General features: G+C 39.0%; 1 protein-coding gene across 11 annotated transcripts in view; it reads right to left on the bottom strand.

Moving 5' to 3' along the window:
* PAN3 (poly(A) specific ribonuclease subunit PAN3) overlaps positions 1 to 20,207 on the bottom strand; it is a 159,186-nt gene that overhangs the window by 115,277 nt on the left and 23,702 nt on the right. For all 11 annotated transcript variants that reach the window (XR_013407810.1, XR_013407808.1, XR_013407812.1 and 8 more), the window contains 3 exons: positions 9,305 to 9,426; positions 6,830 to 6,896; positions 5,453 to 5,523 (listed from right to left, as the gene is read on the bottom strand). Coding sequence is in view for 5 of the 11 variants with exons in the window: in XM_001097210.5 (XP_001097210.5) it covers positions 5,453 to 5,523; positions 6,830 to 6,896; positions 9,305 to 9,426 (260 nt within the window). In the remaining 6 variants the exon portion in view is untranslated. The remainder of the gene's footprint in view (positions 1 to 5,452; positions 5,524 to 6,829; positions 6,897 to 9,304; positions 9,427 to 20,207) is intronic.

Raw genomic sequence — 20,207 nt, 5'->3', positions numbered from 1 at the left:
CTCTCAAGTAGAATAATCCAGAACTGTACCTCTAACAACCACATCTCCTCACAAATAAGCTATCAGCAGATGAACCAGCCAAGTCCCTTTGGTCCCACTTCCCTAGTCCTAACAAAAAGCTTTAAAAGCAAGAACAGAAGAAATAAACACGATACTTCAAAAGTCTTTGCCTCCTAACCCCAAAGAATTTAACTTGATGTTAAAACTTAAAAAAATTTACAGAGTGACAATCTGTTCTCTCAGTATTAGAAATATAATACAAATATCCAGGTAAAACTGCATATTGACTGAAACAATATACTAAAGTAAACCAAAGAAATACAAATGATGGGTATCAGACCATTTTTTGCTTTAATAAATGGAAGAAGTAGGGGGAAGCTGAATAAAATGTGACAGGGTGAATAAAAAAAGAAGGTGAAGAAGGGCAATAGCCCAGAAAGATATAAAAGGAGAAAGCCAAGATATAAAAGGAGAAAAAATATATAAAAGGAGAAAGCTAGACACAAATTTGAAAGATTTCTCATTTTGCCTAGGATTTGCCTCAATCATACATGGTTGTCCTACATAAAAACTTCTGTCTTAGCAAGAATCATTGGCCGGGTGTAGTGGCTCAAGCCTGTAATCCCAGCACTTTGGGAGGCCAAGAGGGGCGGATCACGAGGTCAGGAGATCGAGACCATCCTGGCTAACCCAGTGAAACCCCGTCTCTACTAAAAAAAAAAAATACAAAAAACTAGCCGGGCGAGATGGCGGGCGCCTGTAGTCCCAGCTACTCGGGAGGCTGAGGCAGGAGAATGGCGTGAACCCGGGAGGCAGAGCTTGTGGTGAGCTGAGATGTGGCCACTGCACTCCAGCCTGGGCGACAGAGCGAGACTCCGTCTCAAAAAAAAAAAAAAAAAGAATCATTAGCAAGATATCACAGCACTGAACCACTTCATTTATGAATATCTGTATTCCAACATCTAACTCTGTTGTAAAGATACTTTGTTCCCAAATAATTTCTCATCGGAAATTTTAATGCTTGTCTAGATCACATCTGTGATTCACAGTGACTCACAAAACTACTCCTTCTCGTAACAGTGGTCAAATTTAATTTTATCTATCTTGCTATTAAGGTTTACTCATGTAATAATCTCCTGTATATTAACTCCTACATTTAACAAAACTCATATAATGGTTACTTTTTCTATCTATAAAATTAGGCATTCCTAATGTGGCAAATAAAAGAAAATCAGTGCTTCTCAAACATCAAAAAAGATTACTTTTTAAAAAACCTATACATCATGGTCCTATAATTTTGTAAAATAAAGATAAATCACTAGAAAAACGATTCTATAATTGAATGTGACGATATTATCAAATTGTTACAGAAGTATCTAGACATTTATTTTCAGTGTTTATCTCCTAACAGACAAGTCTCTAGACTAGCCCTGGTCCCATGACACATTATGAGTAGTACTGCCCAAAGGCGTACATTCTCACCACACAAGTTTCTCATATAGTTAACAACAGTTATACAGCCCAGATATATGGCTGTGACCCTTCTGTACCGTTTTTTGTTGTTGTTATTGTTGTTTTTGAGACAGGGTTTTGCTCTCTCACAAAGGCTGGAGTGCATCGGAGTGATTATGGCTCACTGCAGCCTCCACCTCCTGGGCTCAAGTCATCCTCCTACCTCTCAGCCTCCCGAGTAGCTGCAACTACAGGCGTTCACCACCACTCCTGGCTAATGTTTTTGGTTTTTAGTAAAGACCAGGTCTCACTACATTGTCCAGGCTAGTCTTGAACTCCTGACCTCAAGTGATCCTCGAGTCTCAGCCTCCCAAAGTGCTGGGATTATAGGCACGAGCCACCATAACAGACTGTACTATATTTCACATCCCACATTTTCCTTGACGTTCCTAAAGATACTAAGGCCCTCAGCCATATTTTCTTAGCTTATCTATGATTCTCAGAATGGAGAACAATTAAGAGTTTACTAAAGCTCCTGTCTCTATCACTTGTAAGCAAGCATACCTTTTGCCTGGGTATCTTCGCCTCTATACATTCCTCATCCACAAAAAACCCAATTCAAAACATCGTTTCTCCAGAAAGTCTTCAGGATCTAGAGAATTCTTTGCTACCTAGTGATCATCAAATATTTAAATTGGCACTAATTAATATGCTGCTGAGTAAATGTTCTCTTATAGGTTCATGTATTACATCTCCAATTAGATTTTACGGAAGAAAAAAAATTCAGTCCTTCATTTTCAATTTGTCCACATAGCATACAGTAAAACTGCCTACTACAAAAATACCTGACTAATCTGACCCCAGTAAATCACATAATCCCACAGGCAAAAGTTAGCATATCTGGTTCAGAGATTAGCCCAACTGAGATTTTCAGAAAATAATTTACCTCACTAGCTATGATACAGTGGTAAGCACAGTCTAACTATCTGTTCTCCTGTATCATTATAAAACAAAGTATCACTAAGTAATCATGCTAGCCTGCTGAGATAAATTTGGAGTTGTGACATTCATATAATTTTGAGTTACTTCCACTAAAATTACTTCGTTAATTCACTATGGGTAATATGCCCTACTCCTATGCCAAGAGTATTTCTAATGTAAAGAGATTTTGAGATTTGAAACCTTCTCAACTTAACCATTAACGATTTTAAAATATATGCAACCTGTACTCACATAGATTCTAACTATATTGCTCACTACTGGAAAAACTCTGTGTCCCTAGATTACACATCATTTTAAACATAAATGGCAAGAAAAATATGGTCCTTCAAGCTATATGAATATATGAACCACAAATTTCTAGGTAGAAAGGGACATGTGGATGCTTTCAATTTAGACAGACATTAAGTTTTAGAGATGAATGACACCACAGCAACTATGGTAATGATAAGGTCATGCTCTGCATTTCACAGATGGGATGATTCCAGCCTAGAAAGTTGGCCAAAGGTCACAAAACAGGAGATCCAGGGCCTCAAATACCACAGTAGAGTGCTCATTTTTTTATATTAGTCCGCTTCCATTGGATATATTCTAATGTCTCTCCAAATATGTAGGTCACATTTCTAGTAACATTTTATTATTTTCAAATTTCTAGTAACATTTCTAGTAACATTTTATTATTTTATAATAAATTATAAAAAGAATAGGTACTATATATTCTCAATTTCTTTTTTTTTTTTTTTTTTTTTTTTTTGAGACGGAGTCTCACGCTGTTGCCCAGGCTGGAGTGCAGTGGCGCGATCTCGGCTCACTGCAAGCTCCGCCTCCCGGGTTCCCGCCATTCTCCTGCCTCAGCCTCCTGAGTAGCTGGGACTACAGGCGCCCGCCACCGCGCCTGGCTAATTTTTTGTATTTTTAGTAGAGACGGGGTTTCACTGTGGTCTCGATCTCCTGACCTTGTGATCCGCCCGCCTCGGCCTCCCAAAGTGCTGGGATTACAGGCTTGAGCCACCGCGCCCGGCCAATATTCTCAATTTCTAATAATTTTCATTATTTTCTCAAAAGTAAATGTCAGGAGCTCTAAATCATGTATTTCCACTTTAAGACACATCCCACTAACCTCTTATATTAGAAATATTTTTAAATATTAATTTGTCATTCTAGTTTCACTTTCTACTCATACATCTGAAATGCCAGTTATTAACTGATTTTTTTTTTTTTTTTTTTTTTTTGTCTAAGACAGGGTCTCACTCTGTTGTCCAGGCTAGAGTGCAGTGGCATGATCTTGGCTCACTGCAGCCTCAACCGCCCAGGCTCAAACAACTTTCCCACCTCAGCTGGCACTACAGGTGTGTACTACCACACCTGACTGATTTTTTTTATTTTTATTAGAGATGGGGTCTTGGTATATTATACATACTGATCTCTAACTCCTGGGCTCATGCAGGTCTCCCGCCTTGGACTCCCAAAGTGTTGGGATTATAGGCCTGAGCCACCTTGCCCAGTCAAGTTAACTGATTATTATTTTTTAAATGAGAAAAAGTCATTAGGGAAATACCTAAGAAAATTTTAAAATTTTGTTTTCCCGTAAAAAGCTCTAGATAACTTGATTTCCAGGTTGTGTTTGCTTTTCAGCATTTTACTGCTTGCTTCCACATTGTTAGGCTTTGTTTATTGTCCTGGGTCTGTTTCTACCCAACTCTATTATTACTTCTAACATATGGATTTAGAAACCAAATATTCCAGTTTATAAGAAAAGTATGTAAAGCAGGAGTAAATTTATCCATGATAAGAGCCTATAAGGAAATCCATTAAATTAAACCCACAGATTTCAGTCTATCAATTCTAGTTGCTAAAAAGCATTTTGTAATTACCTTCTCATTCTCATCTGTCTCAAAATGGAAATAACATTACATACATGAGGTTTTAATATAATTTATATTGGTCCTCATAACTTTTTTTTGTCTTAAGAAAATCTCGTCTTTCTGAATTTTTAAAACTACTTTATTGAGGTCTGATTGACATGTAAAACGCTATACATATTTAATGTATTCAATTCAATGAGTTTGGGGATAACTATACACCGTGAAGCCATCACCGCCACCTTCTTGAATTTATTTCATTTTATACTATCTGCTGATCAGATCCTTCTTAAAAGTATCTCATATCAGCTATTCTAAAATTTAATATTCATGAGATATATTGACATATTTTATCTTCATTTCTGAGCTTTAGTTAATTTTATATTTATTACTCTCATTAAATTTTGGATCTTTCTTCCATTACTTAGGAAACAATGTTATAACTTTATAATAACTTCCACCAAGATTTACAACCTGTTTAACATCTAACTGGTCCTAACCAAAAAAGACTATCTTCTCTAGATGATTATTAGTATTAACAAGATTCTCATTAAGACTCAAAGGCATCAAATTATTCAGTTTGTCACAACATCAGTCCTTATAAAATACTTCAAAAATCCATACATGGTCCATCAATCTAAAGTCCAAATAAAATTAAATTTCTAATGTGAAGAGATTTTCAACTTTTTAAACTGTTGGGCCAATTATGAAAAGTTGAAAATTTTAAGTTTGCCTTGTAATGAGGAGTAAATTAGGGAAGAATCTTTGAAATTTAGATAAAGCCATCAAAAAATAAAGTTTAAACATGATGAATATGCTTACAATGGGTCACATTAACAGCAACTATAACATTAAATTAGATGTTATCTTAAAAACCGAATACATTGAGATAAACAAAATGAACAAAAATAAGCAGGATTTCATCCCTTCACACAAAATCTCTATTCCATGCAGAGATCAAATAAATTTCCACATATAAAAATATAAAGAAAAAGGATTAAAAAAAAAACACAGGAAAAACACTAAAGCCCATAAAAAGCTCTCCCTCCACTTACGAAAACATTGACACTACATAGGTAACAATGCCAACATCACTTCTAAATTCCATTTAGTTTAATGCAAGTTTCAATTTCACCTACCTTTCGTCTCTGAGAGATGTTGAGGGCACCAAAGTCATTAAACAAGGATGAAGCAGGTGAAGTTAGAGGATCTGAAAGGTAAGTTACGTAAGTTTCCACACATAAAACTCGGGTAACCCACAAATCTAGTAACTGTTTAACTGGACAATGCCTATATAATAAAAATCAAATGACACAATAATTAAACTTAGTACCTAACACACAGTTATGTTCAAATATTTTCTGAGCAAATTAAACACAAACTGGTGAACTAATTTGCTCAAATATTCAAAAGCTATATGGATCAGGATAGATCTATTTGTATAGAACCAAAAGAAAAATCAAATAGAGAAAAAAACCTCTTAACCATACTACTGTGTGTGTTTATGAAGGCAGTAAGTTGACTGCCCCCACCCTCCTCTATAAATAAAGGTTTATAATCTTGAGACCAAATCTTGGGAAGGATAAAAAGGAGGGGGGGGGGGGCAGTGTCAACCACAGACTCTGAGAGATCCTGTCTTGGATTTCAACACATCAGCAAGGCTTTAAAACCAGCTACTCTACAAACTATTCCATATTTTAAAGTCTATCACCAGATATTTGATATTACTAAAAAAATAAAGTAAAATATTAAGTTGTTAAAGACAGAAATAATAAATTTTTCAAAACACAAACATGAAATCCAAAGATTTTGTAGGTTCAAAATTCCACTACTCTGCAGAAAGAAGTTACAAACAAAATTATATATCTTAATTATTTCTCACTTTACAAATGAGAAGAGTCTCCGAAAAGGCATGCATGAGATATACTGAAATATTTATCTTCATTTCTGAGCTTTAATTTTTTATTTATTAATCTCATTACATGTTCTGCTAAATCCTAAAAAATATATTAAATGCCCTTATGTAAAGGAACCTTCTATCTCTTCACAATGTAGTACAAATAGACTGCTGCTTCATTTCTCTGCCTTCTTCTTCCTGGGTTTTCAGACTCACCTTCATTAAAATTGACATGAATTTAATATTAAATAACTAATAGTGCAAAGGGCAAGATGTTAACAAAATAGCTTGACAAAATTTTTTTATATAACTTACACACTGACTGTTCTTTAATAATAGAGACATAGTCTTGCTATATTGCCCAGGTCGGTTTCAAACTCCTGGGCTCAGTCAATCCTCCCACCTGAGCCTCCCAAAGTGCTGGGATTACAGGCATGAGCCACCACGCCTGGCTTGAGATCTAAATCTCAACAGTTAGATCTGAGTGGGAAGATAATAATTTTTATTTTCTTCTTTATACCCGTTTACAATTTTCAACATTTCTACAATGGTTGTATATTACTTTTAGAGTAAGAAATATATACACAGACACACACAAGCAAAAGGGAACAGGTCTTACCATGGCCTGAATATGGCTTGGCACTGTCGTTTAGAAGGCTTGGGGAGCTGCTACTATTAGTCATTCTCTGCAAAACAAAATATGTATTTATAACACCACTGAGGAATACAGAAATAAAAGTATCCAACCAATTAACACTGGCTCTCTTTGCTTCTTCCCCTCCAATCTACTGTTCACATTACTGATAATCTAATCTTCCTATAAATGTTACTGCTTGGATTACAACTATGTAAAAACCACCACATGAAATAAAAATTTTACTCACTACCCAGGTATTTAAAGCCAAAGCTACAGACGTATTTTGAATTGTGCTTCCATAACTTATTAGCCTAGGCAAAACACATAATTAAGTTTCCTTGTCTGTAAAAATAAATTCCAATATCCACTGAGGAGGGTACACGCTGACTATGAATAAAACCAGTAAATGCTCTAATATCCTTTCTCAATTTGTACTATCATTCATACACCTTACACAGCTTATAAAAGTAGGATATTTTCTGTTCTCTAAACACGTTCTATGCTTTCTGGACTCACTCCATAGCCTGTATGGTCTCTCCATCTTGTAAGGCCCTTCATCCCATGCCCACAAATCCTTGTCTCATATACAACATCTAACTCAATGCCTTAGAAATTATAAGTTAGGAATTTCTAGCTCTGGCTTTAATTCTAGAGTCCTGAATCTGTTTGCTCAACTTCTTATTTAATGTCTGCATAATTTTAAAAGAGAAGAAAAAAGCTAAGTTCCTGAGGTAATTTTAATACAAAAATATATATTAAAAAGTACCTGAAATTGTGGCTCACGGGCAGTTAAAAGAAGGTACAACTATACAATAAACTATTTACATTGTTCATAAAACATAACCATTTCTATATATGGCTGTACATGTTTGTTTATAAACAACCTTTAGAGTGCATAGCTACAAGAAATAAATAAAAGTTAAAATAATTCCAAAAAGCATTGGTTTCATACAGACCCTTAACATCAGTTCAGCTTGAAGTATAAACACTAGGCCAGGAGTGGTGACTCATGCCTGTAATCCCAACCTGTAATACCTCCTTTGGGAGGCCACAGCAGGAGGATCACTTGAGACCAGGAGTTTAAGACTAGCCTGGGCAACACAGACCTCATCTCTGCTAAAATTATTTTTATTAGCCGGGCATGGTGGCACACACCCGTAAGTCCTAGCTACTCAGGAGGCTGAGGCAAGAGAGGAGTATCACTTGTGCCTAGAAGGTTGAAGCTGCAGTGGGCCATGATCGCACCACTGCACTTCAGCCTGGGTGACACAGTGAGCGAGCGAGCGAGAGCGAGAGAGAGAGAGAGAGAGAAAGAGAAATGTGTTCAAATATCGTATTGTAATACTGGAGAAAACCATCCAGTAGTACATCACAGAAACTAGAAAGGACAATACGTTGCCTTTACTATTATGGCAGTTTTCCAATTAAAAACACTAGAATACTTGCCAATTTTATTCCAATTCTACAAAATTGTGCAATACTAATCAACAAAAACTAATCTAAAAACAAATCTCCTAAGCATTGCATGCAGTCATATGATAAACAAAGGGGAAAAAAAGAGCCAAAAACAACAAAGTGGGGTCAAAAAAAATTCAAAGACATTTTTAATGTAAAATGCCCCAAGTACTATGACTTTAAATTTAACATTTTAAGCATTAAACAAAATAAAACTAGCACTATGCTTCTATAATGCAAAGAGTATTCCTGAGAGGATATACAGGAAACTTGTAACCAGTAATGGTAGCTACCTCTAGGAAGGTTAACTGGAAAAGTGATGAGTAACGATGGAAGGGAGGCCCTTTTGTAACTTAACTTTCATAATACATGTATAATCTGCTCAAAACATAATTTTAAAATTGCTATCGACCAGGCGTGGTGGCTCACGCCTATAATCCCAGCACTTTGGGAGGCTGAGGCGGGCAGATCAAGACGTCAAGAGATTGAGACCATCCTGCCTAACACGGTGAAACCCTGTCTCTACTAAAAATACAAAAAAATTAGCCGGGCATGGTGGCGGGCACCTGTAGTCCCAGCTACTCGGGAGGCTGAGGCTGAAGAATGGCGTGAACTCGGGAGGTGGAGCTTGCAGAGCTGAGATTGCGCCACTGCGCTCCAGCCTGGGCGACAGAGCAAGACTCCGTCTCAAAACAAAACAAAACAAAATTGCTATCACTACCAAGTTTAACTAACAAACAAAACACACAAGTGAAATTAGTCTCTAACTACCCTCTCTATATACTCCCGTCACTCTTGCCCCTAACCCTACCAAACCCCCACTTATAAAAGCTCTCATTAACTCCAACCCCATGAGAGATAGTTTACCTACATCTCACCCATCTCACTGCCTCCTAAAATCTCACCTCCCACTCAATAAATGTAGGAATAAATGAAGACTCTATATGTCCCCTGGTCCTAGAATAAATTGCATAGTGCAACATGAATTTATACTGAGGATACCTGCATCAGGGGATATTTTGTTTCTACAGGGCTTCCAAATCCATTGACTCCAATAAAGCTGGTGCTAAAATAGGAATCTGTGAGACTTGTATCAGTTAAAGCACCTCCATCCATTCCTGGAACTGAAAGAGAAGGAAAATTCAAGTATTTAAAATTATTTCAGAGGATGAAACATTGATTTCACTTCTGTGTTGCCAAATAAGTTGTAAAGTCTCAAATCTGTCACACTTATTTTTATTTACCAGTTTATAAAAGGCAGGATCAAATAAAATTGGCTTGGCTCTAGAAATCTGTTAAACAGTGCTCAAGCTGACTAATTACTTCCCACAGAAATAATTTATTTTCTATGAATCACAAAATAGCCCCCAGACACAATATGATTAAGTTTCTACCACCTGCATTTCCAGTTTCCTCATCAAATTTTCTTTCTTCAACTCAGTAAAAGGACAACAATTTCTCCTGTGAACTACTGGATGGTAAACAGAAGCAATTTTCTCAAGACGGTTTCTCACAACACATCTTTTGAAACAAACCAGCAGACTCACACTAACTCAAAATTCAGGGGGAAAAAATTCTGCAGAGGTAGCAATAGGATGGAATTCAGGAATACTGACAGTTCTTTTTAGAGTTTAGGGTAGGACGATACTGAAGGACTCTAAAACTATTAGGGCAATCAACGGGACACTGTGTCTTAGATGTTACTTCCTAATAAGTACTTAGCATGCAGCTATTTTCTAATCTGCCAGTTTAACAATAAGATGGGCTGCAAGTAGGCTTGCTCTTCTCCAGGCAGTCATTGAGAAACCCCCTTCAACCCCAGTAAGAAGCAAACTACAAAAATGTGGATAGAAGGGATGTTGGGTCTCTTTGGAAAACAATGAGGTAATTTTTATTTTCTTCTTTTTTAAATTTATTTCCCAAAACATCCATAATGAAAATGTACTGCATTTACAATTATAAAAAGTTTATTTTAATGGTTCATATCTTTTAGTGATTACAACTTCAGGATATGGCTGAAGAATATCATCAGAAACACCTAAATATTTATATATAAAAAAGTTCATCTTTAACAAGGAATTAGAAACAACGTGAAATGGGAAAAAACAAAGAACTATTTATTATTTGAAGAATACAAACCCTTTTAACATCAGGCCCAGAGAGGTATTAAAATGAGACAGCAGTCACAGCCTACTCCCCACTTTGAGCTACGTGCTCATCTCTTGAAACTGCCTGCTATTGCCAAAAGTAGCTATAAATTAACCTAATAATGCCACATTGGACACTGTAACCATCACCCTACAGCTTAACAATGTATAGCTGAATCAATGTTAATTTCTGTAAGCCAATGAGAATTCCTGACACACTTTTACTCCCTGTCCCCCTATTTTACCTTTAAAAATCCACTACAGCTAATCAGAGGATATATTCAGGGCAACTTGAGTCTGTGCTCCTGGGTTGCAATCCTCAAGTTTGGCCCAAATAAACTCTCTACTTTTCTTCTGTTTTTGTAGAGATGAGATTTTGTTATGATCCTCAGGCTGGTCTCGAACTCCTGCCCTCAAGTGATCCTCTCATCTCGGCCTCTTTAAGTATTGGGATTACAGGGCCACTGTGCCTGGCTGACTCTCTATTTATATTAATTTTGCCTCAGCTTCTTCCTTGTAGGTCGACATGTCTAACAACAGAAGAATGATTAAGTAAATCCACTGAAAAACTACCATGAAATAATTTAAAGTCATGGTAATTAATGTCCAGGATATGTTTAAAATATTTCAGCAAAATAGAACTAAAATAGAAGGACAGACAAAGTAAGACTGGGAAAACATCAATCATTGTTGAAGCTGGGTGACAGGGATGACACTATCCTCTCTACTTTTATCAAAGTTTTAAATTGTCCGTAATAAACTGCTACACAAAATGATAATAAAGACTAAATAATTGTATGTCTGTCACACTGTGAAAGAAATACATATTTCTTTTGTCTTCATCTATAGTTCCTGGCATAGAGCTCCTAGAAAAACTTGTTTCCTAAATGATAGGTGCTAGGAGCATCTTTGTTCAAATACTTGGTGCTGGGAGCATCTTTGGTTCAAATTTTTGGTCTTTGACCTCAGTTCTTAACACAGACTTCCTAAATCCCTTGGAATTTCCAGGGTGATAGGAGCATCTTTTGTTCTAATGAGGTGACTTTTGTTAGGTACCTAGATGGGAGCTGGTCACCAGAAAGACCGAGCCCTGATTACAAGTTTGGAACTTTCAGCCCTACCCAACCATCTTCCAGTGAGGAGAGAGTGGCTACAGGTTGAGTTTCCCTTGCCTGTGAGATGATTTTTCCTTTGCCTGTGAGATGAAGCATCCATAAAAATCTCTCAACTGTGAGGTTCAGGGAGCTCGTGGGTCGGTGAACACATTTATGAGCCAGGAGGGTGGCACACCCCAACTCCACAGAGAAAAAAGATCCTTGTTCTATCTACTTTTTCATCTGACTGTTCATCTGTATCCTTTGTAATAAACCAGTCAAGCAAGTGTTTCCCTGAGTTCCATGAGCCATCATGGCAAATTATCAAACCTGAGGAGGGGTCATGGGAACTCCCAATTTGTAGCCAAGTCGGATAGAAGTGTGTATAATCTGGGGACCCGCTACATGTCACTGGTATCTGAAGTGGAGAGCACTCTTGTGTGACTGAGCTTTTAACCTCTGGAGTCTGCACTAACTCCAGGTAGTGTCATAATTGAATTGTAGAACACCCAGGTGGTAACCAGAGAATTGGAGAATTGGCTGGTGTGGGAAAAAAACTCAACACATCTGGTGTCAAAAGTGTTGTGTGAGAATGTAGTAGAGAGAAAATAGGAGCAAGTTTTGTTCCTTTCTAGTGTAATAACCATTTACAATGTGAAGTGAAAGGGGAACACATTTTTATTTGAGGGTAATTATGTGTGCTTACACATACACAGAAAAAAATGACTAAATATGTCAAAATGTTAACAATTTTGTGTCACGTGGCTGGTTAGAAGAAAGACATTCGGCCAGGCGCAGTGGCTCACGCCTGTAATCCCAGCACTTTGGGAGGCCAAGGTGGGCAGATCGCCTGAGGTCGGGAGTTTGAGACCAGCCTGACCAACATGGAGAAACTCCGTCTCTGCTAAAAATACAAAATTAGCCAAGCATGGTGGCACATGCCTATAGTCCCAGCTACTTGGGAGGCTGAGGCAGGAGAATCGCTTAAACCTGGGAGGCAGAGGTTGTGGTGAGCCAAGATCGCACCATTACACTCCAGCCCGGGCAACAAGAGAGAAACTCCATCTCAAAAAAAATGAAAAAAAAAAAAAAAAGACGTTCGTCTTTTATGACTTTCTTTATAATGTAGTTATTTCCACAATGAGGAGGAGGAGGATGATGACAGAGCAATCCATAAGGGGAGAGGTTCCTCCATTCTCTAAGGCATCTACTCTTCACATTTTCCTAATAAAATAGAATGGTTACTCCAAAATAGAGTACAATTCTAGAGTCAAATTGTTTTCTAATATAGCATTTTTATTTCAAATGCTTTTCACTTCAAAGGTTTTTATTATATTTTTAAATTTCAAATCCAATTTTCTCTCTTTTCACATTTTGTACAAGCCAATAGAACAATTACTGAACATGCCAAGAATTCAAATACCTATGGTCAATATCTTGTCTTAGTAGAATTTTAAAGTTCCTCGAAAGCAAGGTCCACTGCACATAAACGAAATGAAATATTGGTAAAATTAATGAATCAGAGGACAATAAAACCAAATTTCCCACCTTATAATAACACCTTATCATTAAGAAATAGAATTTGTCCCAATAAACACACAAATTTCTGGTAGTGATTTTCACTATGTTAACACTGGTATATATTCCTTTCAGATACACAACTTTGATAGAAGAAGCCTTATGCTCCCTAGCAAACACCTGACTGGACTTAACCAAAAACAGGGGTAGGTGGCAAGGGAGTGCTGACATAGCCAGTAATCAATGATTAAAATAATAATAATTATTATTATCATCATCATTATTATTATTATTATCATCTTGAGATGGAGTCTTGCTCTGTCGCCCAGGCTGGAGGGCAGTGGCGTGATCTCGGCTCACTGCAACCTCTGCCTCCTGGGTTCAAGCGACTCTCCTGCCTCAGCCTCCCAAGTAGCTGTGATTACAGGTGCCCCCCCACCACACCCAGCTAGTTTTTGTGTTTTTAGTAGAGATGGGGTTTCACCATCTTGACCAGGCTGGTCTCAAACTTCGGACCTCATGATCCACCCACCTCAGCCTCCCAAAGTGCTGGGATTACAGGCATGAGCCATTGCGCCCAGCCTAAAATTATTATTTTTTAAAGTAAACATTCCACACACACATATACCTACATTTGACTTTTCTTGTTTTGGAAGGGAGAAAAGAGGAATAGATACTTGGAGTGCAGTTAGGAAAAATCACTAACCAATGATACATTATTCCATCCTATATAGATCATAAATATATTAATTTAATTACCAAGAACAGGCACATATCCAACCTACTTCATCAGGTGTTCAAAGAGAAAATACAGCTGGGAACGGTGGCTCACCGTGTAATCCTAACACTTTGGGAGGCCAAGGCAGGCAGATTACCTGAGCTCAGGAGTTCGTCTGAGACCAGCCTGGCCAACATGGTGAAACCCCATCTCTACTAAAAATAAAAAACTTAGCCGGGCATGGTGGTCAGGGCGCCTGTAAAAACAGCTATTTGGGAGGCTGAGGCAAGAGAATCGCTTGAACCCGGGAGGCAGAGGTTGCAGTGAGCCAAGACCGCACCACTGCACTCCAGCCTGGGCAACAAAAGCGAGACTCCATCTCAAAAAATATATAAAAACAAAAAAAATGAGAAAATGCATGTAGAATACTTTTAAATTTAAATTACTTAAGTGTAAGATATGTGAGTGACCTTAATTACCGAGAACAGATCATCAGGAATTTTTAAGTCCTTCAATCCTTTATTTTTACAAGCCACTTTAAGTAAATCTTAACACTATTTCCATGGACTAACAGTTCGCAAGTCACTTTTTTGTTTTTGTTTTGTTTTTTGTTTTTTTGAGACAGAGTCTCGTCTCTCTGTTGCCCATGCTGGAAGAGTGGCATGATCTCGACTCACTGCAAGCTCCGCCTCCCAGGTTCACGTGATTCTCCTGCCTCAGCCTCCCAAGTAGCTGAGACTACAGGTGCCCACCACCATGCCCAGGTAATTTTTTTGTACTTTTAGTAGAGACGGGGTTTCACCATGTTAGCCAGGATGGTCTCCTGACCTCATGATCTGCCCGCCTCGGCCTCCCAAAGTGCTGGGATTACAGGTGTGAGCCACGGTGCCCAGCCACAATACACCTTTTAGACAAGAGTCTCACTCTGTTGCCCAGGTTGGAATGCAGTGGCAACCTCCGCCTCCTGGGTTCAAGCAATTCTCCTGCCTCAGCCTCCCAAGTAACTGGGATTACAGGCATGCTCCACCCGACTCAGCCTCCCAAAGTGCTAGGATTATAGGTGTGAGCTACCTCACCTGGCCTAAAGATCAAATTTACAATCAAAACGGAAGCAGGACTGGCTAAGTTGTAAAGATTAAAAATGGGTATTAGGCCAGGCGCAACGGCTCACACCTGTAATCCCAACACTTTAGGAGGCCGAGGCAGGCGGATCACCTGAGGTCAGGAGTTTGAGACCAGCCTGGCCAACATAGTTGAAACCCCATCTCTACTAAAAATACAAACATTAGCCAGGCATGGTGGCAGGTGCCTGTAGTCCCAGCTACTAGAGAGGCTGAGGCAGGAGAATCACTTGAACCCGGTAAGTGGAGGTTGCAGCGAGCTGAGATTGTGCCACTGCACTCCAGCCTGGGCAACAGAGACTGTCTCAAAATAAAAAACACGGGGTGATGTTGGAAGAGAATACCACAAGCATGACCAAGTGACCTTTTGATAAGGAGACTGCCCAGAGCCTGGGCCCCATCTGTTAAAAAAAAAAAAAAAAAAATTAAGATTAAAAAAATAAAGAAAAGGAGATTCATATAGATACAAGGAAGCAGCTGATATTCATCAAGAAAATGGAAGAATGAACCCAAAGACATTTCAGATAGATCCAAGGTTGCTACTCCCCACCACAGGCCCACAATGGCAGAGCCTTGAGTACAAAACTGTTTTCTAGGGAGAGGCCCAGCTGCCCAGGGTTGCCTCACATCTCTGCTCCCCTTATTCCCAAGCAAGGCTCCCTGACTACCCCCACTGTGGCTCACGTGAGGCCAGGTACAGCTCAGGCCTCCACTCTGGAGGGCAAATGTAGGCACAAGGGGTAAACCTTGATGATGCCCACATGGTGCTAACTCTTCAGGAGTGCAGTACGCTCATAGGCATGGCTATCCCCACCTAGATTTCAAAGGATTCCTCAGAAAGCCTCAGGGGCTAGACAGAGAACTGCCATAGGGGCAGGCTGTAGCAGAGAGCTTTTACCAGGGTTATGTCTAGTGAAGTTGTGAAGCCGAGGCTGCCCCCGAGACCTCAGAACTGTGCAGCCACCAGCATGCACCACCAGCCCAGGAGAGCCAGAGGCATCAGACTCCAACCTGTGAGAGTTGCATTAGGGCTTGCCCCAGATAAAGTCAGAAGGGCGGGGTTCCCTGAAGCCTTCAGGACCCACCCCAGTCCCAGTGTGTCCAGAAGGCAAGAAAAGGAGTTAAACAAGATTATTCTCAGGCATCCAGATTTAATGTTGTTTGGCTTTCTGGGTTTTGGGCTTTCTTGGGACCTGCTATCCCTTTCTTCTTTCCAATTTCTCCCTTTCTGAATGGAAGTATCTATCCTGTATCTGTCCTACCATTGTATTTTAGAAAAGTGTAACTTGTCTGATTTCACAGGCTCATAGCTGGAGAGCAATTTGCCTTAGGATGAATACCTAATTTAGATGAGACTCTGGACTTTGGACTTTTGAATTGGTGCTGGAAGATTTTTGATACTATTGGGATAGAATTTTGCATGTGACAAAGACAAGGATTTAAGGGGTCATGGGCAGAATGCTATGGTCTGAATGTCCCTCCCACCCCCTGCAAAATTCATGTGTTGAAACTTATCATTGTGGCAGTATTAAGAATTGGGGCCTTTAGATGGTGATTAAGTCATGAGGGTGGAGCACGCCATGATGCTAATGGAATTAGCACCCTTATGAAGCACAAGGAAACTGTTAGACCCTTCCCCCATGTGAGCACATGGCAACACAGCACCATCTTGAAGCATAGACAGCAGCCCTCATCAGACACCAAACCAACCCACACCTTGATCTTGGACTTCCCAGCTTCCAGAAATCTGAGAAATAAATTTCTGTTCTATAAAAAGTACTCAGTCTCCAATATTTTGTTAATAGTTGCAGAAATGAACTAAGACACTATAGAATAATAACAAATTGAACAATCATTATTGTTGATATGAATCTACATCTGAATAACAACTGTGGCAAAGTTGATTTTTTTTTTTTATTTTATGGTTAAGCAAAGTGTGATTCAGCGATTATAGCTTGCCTAAAGTCACAACACTAGTAAATGGTACACCTGGGACATAAAAGTAATCTTGCTACTATATTGAACAGCCTTTCAAATTTTTAAAAGAAATGGGGCCAGGCACAGTGGCTCATGTCTGTAATCCTAGCACTTTCGGGGAGGCTAAAGTGGAATTACCACTTGAGACCAGGAATTCAGGACCACCCTGAGCAACATAGCAAGATCCCCATCTCTACCGGAAAAAAAAAAAAGAAAATACAAGTATAAATCAAGAGACAAAATTTCAAACTTTGGACCAAAGGATCCTATACCTAATGAATCAGAACTTCGGCCAGGCACAACGGCTCACGCCTGTAATCCCAGCACTTTGGGAGGCCGAGGCAGGAGGATCACGAGGTCAGGAGTTCGAGACCAGCCTGACCAACATGGTGAAATCCCGTCTCTACTAAAAATACAACAATTAGCCAGGCATGGTGGTGAGTGCCTGCAGTCCCAGCTACTCGGGAGGCTGAGGCAGGAGAATCGCTTGAACCTGAGAGGTAGAGGTTGCAGTTAGCTGAGATTGCACCACTGCACTCCAGCCTGGCAACAGAGTGAGACTCGGTCTAAAAAAAAAAAGGAAGAACTTCTGCATCTGTCAGCAGTCACCCCACAACTATTAACAGATAAATGTACACAATAATAACCTACTTTTTAAAAACTCCAATCTTGCAGCTGAATTTTCTTCTTCACACTTAAACCCCTCTTAATGAATTGAGTCTAACTCTCCAAAAACATCATACTAGAGCAGTGTTACTCAAAAGGTCTTCCTTCACTTTGGGAGGCTGAGACGGGCGGATCACGAGGTCAGGAGATCGAGACCATCCTAGCTAACCCAGTGAAACCCCGTCTCTACTAAAAAATACAAAAAAAAAAAACTAGCCAAGCAAGGTGGCGGGCGCCTGTAGTCCCAGCTACTCGGGAGGCTGAGGCAGGAGAATGGCATAAACCCGGGAGGTGGAGCTTGCAGTGAGCTGAGATCTGGCCACTGCACTCCAGCCTGGGCGACAGAGCGAGACTCCGTCTCAAAAAGAAAAAAAAAAGGTCTTCAATGGTCAAGAAGCTTGGAAAATTCTGGGGGAAAATGAGTAAAAACAAGTAAACCCCCATTTCCTTACTGTACACCTTCCCAGGATGTGTGTATACAATGTGAATTGTGACAATCCAAAAAGAAGACAAAGTACTTCCCAAATTTACTTGACTAGGGAACCCTTTCCACATGGAGCATCTTGAGAGACAAGAGTTCCATCATAGAAGACACTTTCCAGAAAGTACCCATCTACAAGTGCTGAGTAGGGCATTACAGATAAGATGCTGGCGATGCTCACGCTAAAGGATGAAATCCGAACTTCTTAGTCTGACATTAGCATATCCTCAACAATTTGTCCTCAACTATCATGCTAATACTTCCTAAAAGATGCTGAGTTTGAGTCTCAGTTCTGCCATTTACTAGCCACAAAGTCTTGGGCAAAATGCTTGTAAAATGCAGATTATGCCATCAATTATAAAATGAAAATAATATCATCTACCTAGAAAACATCAATTAAGAGTTATGAAAAACAATAAATATCTTAAAGTTCTTTAAAAAAAAACTGTACAACTCTATACAGTTACTAAAAATAATTGAATTGTACTTATAATAGGTGAATTTAATAGCATGTAAATTATATTTCAATACATTTTTTTTGTTTTTGTTTTTTTGAGACAGCTCTGTTGCCCAGGCTGGAGTGCAGTGGCGCAATCTTAACTCACTGCAATCTCTGCCTCCTGGGCTGAAGCAAGAAATCCTCCCACCTCAGCCTCCCGAGTAGCTGGGACCACAGGCGCACACCACTATGCCTGGCCAATAAAACTTTTTATTTAATTAGTAGAGGAAAAGGGGGATTATTCAGTAAATGGACTTAAGACAACTGAGTATCCATCTAGGGAAAAAACTGAATACCTTACACCAATATTTACAAAAGATTAAAGATCATGGTGTAAAGCAATAAAAGTATACATCTACCATAAGATCTTTACAAGAATCATATAATGACTGAACTTTCTCCTCCAGTCACAATGATATACTCATTATATGCTTAAAATCTCCCACACTTTACCATCTAGAGTATAATCAATTTCTAATATACATACTCAAGACTCAGGTATGATGAGAAAGAAAAAATACTTGGGAGTTACACATTGAGCTTGAATCCTACTTGTGCCATTTACATACTATATGAGCATGAGCAAGTAACTGTAAATTTCATTTCTTCACCTGAAAAAAGAGGTTAAATACCATCTCACTCACAGGGTTGCAGTGTGGAATCAAGTGAAAGAATCTATGTAAAGTATCTAGCATCTTTTCCCACAGGTCTTCATAAACATTACTTTTTAATTCCCCCTTCTCTAGAAAGTATTCCCCAATTATTCCAAGTTGTTAAAACCTTTACCTCTTAAGATACTATTTATATCATTCATTTGACAAAAAAAAAAAAAAAACAAACTTCCTTTTGACTTTTTATTGCTGTCTTCAACTACAGTATTTAAACCTTTAAGTTTTCACATATTTCTGTACTATCTACTAATCTAAATTATCTGACCTTTGTTTTGTTTTGAATTTATTTTGTATTTTTTTTTTTTTTTTGAAGAGACAGGGTCTTATTATGTTGCCCAGGCTGGTCTCGAACCCCTGGCTAAGGAAGTTAAGGGTGCAGTGACCTGTCATCATACCACTGCGCTACAGCCTGCGTGACAGAGCGAGACACTGTGTCAAAAAAAAAAACTTTCTGGGCTCAAGTGATCCTCCTGTCTTGGCTTCCCACAGTGCTGAGATTACAGGTGTAAGCCACTGTACTCGGCCTTAAATTATCTGTAACTGCACTTTATGTATCTGTAATTATGCACACCTTTCACTTTTTGGTATTCCTTAATCTAACAGCACATTTTTGTTAGGTTATTTTTTTTAAGCTTGGTGGCAAGAAGTTGTTATTTTTGAGAAACAGTCTCCCTCTGTTGCCCAGGCTGGAGTGCAGTGGCATAATCAGCTCACCGCAGCCTCAAACTCCTGAACTCCAGCAATCCTCCCTCCACCGCCCCTCAAATTACTGGGACTACAGGCGTGAGTCACTGAGCCCAGTCTAGCACATTTGTACAAACATTTATTTTCAATGAAATGCTTTGTTTTTTTGAGGTGGAATCTCACTCTGTTACCCAGGCTGGAGTGCAGTGGCGCGATCTCCATCTCCCGGGTTCAAGCGATTCTTGTGAGTAGCTGGGACTACAGGTGTGCGCCACCACGCCCATATAATTTTTTGTATTTTTAGTAGAGGTGGGGTTTCGCTATGTTGC

The sequence above is a fragment of the Macaca mulatta genome, chromosome 17 (genome assembly GCF_049350105.2).
Source record: "Macaca mulatta isolate MMU2019108-1 chromosome 17, T2T-MMU8v2.0, whole genome shotgun sequence".
Lineage (NCBI taxonomy): Eukaryota > Metazoa > Chordata > Mammalia > Primates > Cercopithecidae > Macaca > Macaca mulatta.
The sequence above is the reverse complement of the archived record's forward strand: the minus strand, read 5'-3'. Positions and strand labels throughout refer to the sequence as shown.